This window comes from Monodon monoceros, unplaced genomic scaffold, assembly GCF_005190385.1.
Source record: "Monodon monoceros isolate NGI ecotype Baffin Bay Population unplaced genomic scaffold, NGI_Narwhal_1 Super_Scaffold_19, whole genome shotgun sequence".
NCBI lineage: Eukaryota > Metazoa > Chordata > Mammalia > Artiodactyla > Monodontidae > Monodon > Monodon monoceros.
Genome location: NW_021703775.1, coordinates 74,005,072 through 74,009,348, shown reverse-complemented (window position 1 = coordinate 74,009,348; position 4,277 = coordinate 74,005,072). Strand labels below are relative to the sequence as shown.

At 57.6% G+C, this 4,277-nt stretch overlaps 1 protein-coding gene across 1 annotated transcript; it reads right to left on the bottom strand.

Annotated features, from left to right (window-relative positions):
* Positions 1 to 1,095: 1,095 nt before the first annotated feature.
* Positions 1,096 to 3,442, bottom strand: OSR1 (odd-skipped related transcription factor 1). Its single transcript, XM_029232372.1, is given in 3 exon segments — positions 1,096 to 1,913; positions 1,915 to 2,026; positions 2,775 to 3,442. Coding segments are annotated over 3 exon segments (981 nt in total). The 3' UTR covers positions 1,096 to 1,712.
* Positions 3,443 to 4,277: the final 835 nt, after the last annotated feature.

Genomic DNA, 4,277 nt, shown 5'->3' with positions numbered 1-4,277 from the left:
TCCCGCACCGCCGAGTTCAAGCCCGCCGAGGGCGGGGAGGCATTCCCAGAGGAGGTGAGAATGGCGCAGCGAAAGGCTAGAGCGTTTTAACTCCTGCAACCCCGGCACACTTTTTCAGACCGAGGATTGGTGGTCCCTGTTGCAGGTAAGCTCGGCCCAGCTGTCTCCGCGGTCGCTGAGCGCCGGGCACAGAAGCCCGAGAGGCTGCGCTCGGCTCGGGAGGGGCCGCGGGCGCCACCGCCAGAGCCGCCGCGCGGTCAGGATGCTGCAGCTGGGGGAGCCCCGCCCCGCCCCAAGCTGGAGAGCCCCCTGCTGCCTGGCCTCTAATTGTGGGAAAACTAGGCGCCCCAGGGAAGGTTCAACTTGTGGAGGGCGGACTCAGATTTCTCCTCCGAAACTCCCCGGGCCTCCCAGGGCGCCCGCCCCCGCCATTCCTGACAAGGCTTTAAAACGGCAGGAATCTTTGCGGGCGTGGAGCCGGGATCCGGGCAGGGGACAGGCCCCAGCCAGAGAATTGTGTCAAGGGGCTCCTAACAGAGGAGGGGACGTAGCTTGGGGGCTTTGGGGAGGCAGCGGTGATTATGTATTTGTAGCCGCGTATGGGGGCTCGGGGGACGGTTACTGGCGTAAGGCAGTCCGTGACGGCGCTTCCTTCCCTCCCCAGTGCAGCAGCAAGAGACCAGGAGGGAGGCTTTTCGTTGGGGAGGTGGGTGACGTTCTCTTCCCTTGGTGGACCCTAAGCGACCCCGACACCCGGAGATGTTGGGATTTCTCACGGCCGATGTATTGGCCGCAGGCTCGGCTTCTTTGTAAACTCGGAGCCCTCCGGAGATGAGGACTGGGGATACTGAGACCCTAAGGCCAAAGTGGAGGAGAAAAGTAAGAAAATAAATACGGGCGGGGTCCGCAGTTGCCCAGCACCGGGAGAGAGGAGCGCTGCTCCACCCATCCCAAACCGCTGACGCTAATTAGGGGAAAGTTGCTGAAGTGGGACAGGTCGGCTTGGGCAGCGAAACCCCGCTCCTCTCAAAGAAAGGAGCCGCCCAGTTTCCTACTTTGGGGAGGGAAATTACCCATCCTGCAATGCCTGTAAAATAACCGTTTATTTAATATTTTTTAAAACTCCAGTGATAAATGTCCGTTACCGATGGTCAGCATAAAGTGCCAATCGCAATAACATCGTCCTGCTCCTAGCCTTCTGCTCGCTCGCGGTGATGGGGCAGCGGAGCCGGGGAGCCGGAGGCCGGGCCCCCTCCAGCCCCACGGCCCGAGGCCCTCGCCCCGCCGTCGGAGTCCGGGAGCCCACGGCCCGCTGCGCGGCAGGAGCTGGGAGGGGCGCTCCCCGGCCCCGCGATCCTGGGGCCCGGCGGCTGAAGCAGATACAGGGATTACACTTTTGCAGGCTCCCAGGGGTGGGGTTGGAGGCGGGAGGAGGGGTTGGAGGCTGCGAGAGAGCACAGAACTTCTTTTCCTCTCCCCTCTCTCTCCGCAGTCAGAGTTACAAGCTTATATGTTCAAAGAAAAAAAAATAAAGAATAAAGAAAACGTATAAAATAACAATAGAAAAAGTAATACTTCTGGGAGAGGCGCCGCTGCGGCTCCGCGAAGCTTTCGTTCTTTTTTTTTAATGCAGTTTCCCTTCCGCCACGTGAGTACCTCCTTTTGGCCAAGAGTTTAGCCGCGTCCTGGGGGAGCCGCCCGGGCGGCCGGGGTCACGGCCCGGGGCGGGGCTCTGGAGTTCCGCGTGCGCCCGGGCCCCGGGGGACGCGTTTGGGATGGGGGAAGGTCCCGGGAGGCCCTCCCGCTGCCCGCCAGAGTCGCCTTCGGCTTCTGGTCCCTCTGGAAGAGGGGGCGGCGTGACCCAGGGTCCGGGTGCCCCGGAGGCTCTGTTTAGCATTTGATCTTGGAGGTTTTGAGCTCCTTCACCTGTGAGTGTAGCGTCTTGTGGACAGCGAGAGTCCTGGACTGGCAGAATCCTTTCCCGCACTCTTGACACTTGAAAGGCTTCTCTTTGGAGTGAATATATCTGAGGGCAAAAACAGACCGAGAATTAATCCTTGCAAAATGACACAATGTTATAAATATTATAAATAGTTATCCAAGATCCCCTCCCACTGCAATGAGGAGCGTGCCCTCAGAAGAAAGGAGGTTTGGGAGTACCTAGTGTGGAGCAGGGCAGTGCCGAGTTTGGGGATGGAGTAGGGAGGTGAAGGAGACACCTCCGTCTGAGCCGTGCACAGATCCAGCTAGGCTGGCCCCTGCCTTCCTAACCAGGGGCCAGCATGGCCTCCTTATAAGGCCTGAGTCAACACCGAAGGTGAGTGAAGGGACCTGGGTGGGACAATTTGCTGGAGCTGTGCTGTCCCAAAGAGTAATCACCAGCCACATGTGGTTATTAAAATTCAAATTAGGTAAAGCTGAAAAGTTAGTTTCTCAGCTACACTAAGTTGCCCATTTCAAGCGCTTGATTGTCATTTGTGCCACGTATCACTTTTCATCATCGCAGAAACTTCTACTGCACAGCGCTGCAGATGGAGGAAGCTGTGCGTGCCTGTCTGGAGCTTGGGTCCTATTCCTCGCATGTTCTCTCCACCCATGCTCCAGGAACCCATCCCTGAGCTTTGTCGGTTTCCTTCCCGATTTGGGGGAATCCCAGAAACTTAGGAGGCTTGGACTTGGTAGAGGGTGGGTCTCGTGAAACTCGGCATGAGGGAGGAGGCTGGTGGGACAGAAGCAGACAGCAGCTCTCTTCTGGGCCACCCGCAGTAACGCACCTGTGGTCTCGTAGGTGGTCTTGCCTCCGGAAGGCTTTGTGGCAGATGTCGCAGGTGTAGGGCCGCTCGTCCGTGTGCGTCCGCTCATGGATGAGGAGGTTGTAGGACTTAGTGAAGTGGCGGCCACAGAATTTGCAGACGAACTCCTTCTTGGTTTTGGAAGGCAGGCGTCCCCTCGTGGGCTTCTTTTCTGGGGACAGCTTGGTCACATCCAGGAGGGCGCCCAGCCCACCGGCGGGGGACCCGGGACCCTCTCCCCGGCCAAGCTTGGACGGATCTTCTTGCGTGGCCGCCAAGGCCAGGTTGGCAAAATCAAAGCGCGGCTTGGTCTTGAGCGCCGCGGGGCCGCTGCCTCCAGCGGTGATCTCAGGCTTGGGCTGGATGACGTGAGGGAACCAGGGGAAGGCGGGCAGCTGGAAGCGCGCGTCCACCAGGCTGGACACGGCGCCGGGCACTTTAGAGAAAGAGGACCGCGGCAAATGCATCGCGGGGTAGCCCAGCGTCCACTGGTGCAGGTGCACGGCATGCAGCGCACTGAAACCATACAGATTGGGCAGGTGGTCCGAGGGCACTGTGGGCAGGCCATTCACTGCCTGAAGAAAGGAGTAGTTGGTGAGCTGCAGAGATGGGTGGATGGGCACCGGTGCTGGCAAGGTTTTGCTGCCCATGGCCGTAGCTGCAGTATGTTCTCAATCTCGATCTGCAAGGAAAAGAAGAGGGGAGGGGAGAGGAACAGACAAGTTCAAGGTAAGTGCCCTCCTTCTGAGTTCCAGCCCAGCCACACCTTCTCTGTCCCCCAGAGCCAGAGCTGGGAACCTAAGACCCCACCCATGGAGCTCACTGCCCTCACCGAGAAGACAGGAACCCTCAAAATTGCAGGACTCCTTCCCAATGGCCTCCAGCAGAGACACACAACTTGACACAGAAACCAAACTAAATCCTATGCGATGCGACAAACTTAAAATGAGTCCGCAGTGCCCATGACACTGAGAAAGGCGTAAGCACAGGGAGACTGTTCTGTAAAGACTTACATCCAGGCAAGCCTGAGTCAGCAGAGAATTACACTCTCCTGTAAAGATAACAGGAACTTGGAAGCACACTTACACATTCATGTGCAGATAAACAAATACAGAAATGCACGCTGACGGATAAACACAGACTCACACATTCTGAAGCAGAGTTGACAACAAGGTGCAAAGATAAACTGCGACAAGCAGTACTGTGCTACTAAACAGAATGCAGGGGGGAGCGCTCGCACACCCGGGGTCACGCCGCACCCACAAAGAGCTCCACAGACAGCACACGCACAAACGCCCACGAATCTGCACATCTCCCAGCTCCTGTGCGTTAAGCTCTACTAGCTGACCATCAGTTTGGCTTCTAGAAGCCATGTCATGTTTCTCCTTACAACTCTCAACGTTGACCTCAAATTTGCTTTTCTGTATCACTATTAACGAGCCCTTTTGACACCACCCTCTCCGCAGCTCCTTCCGGACTGACTCC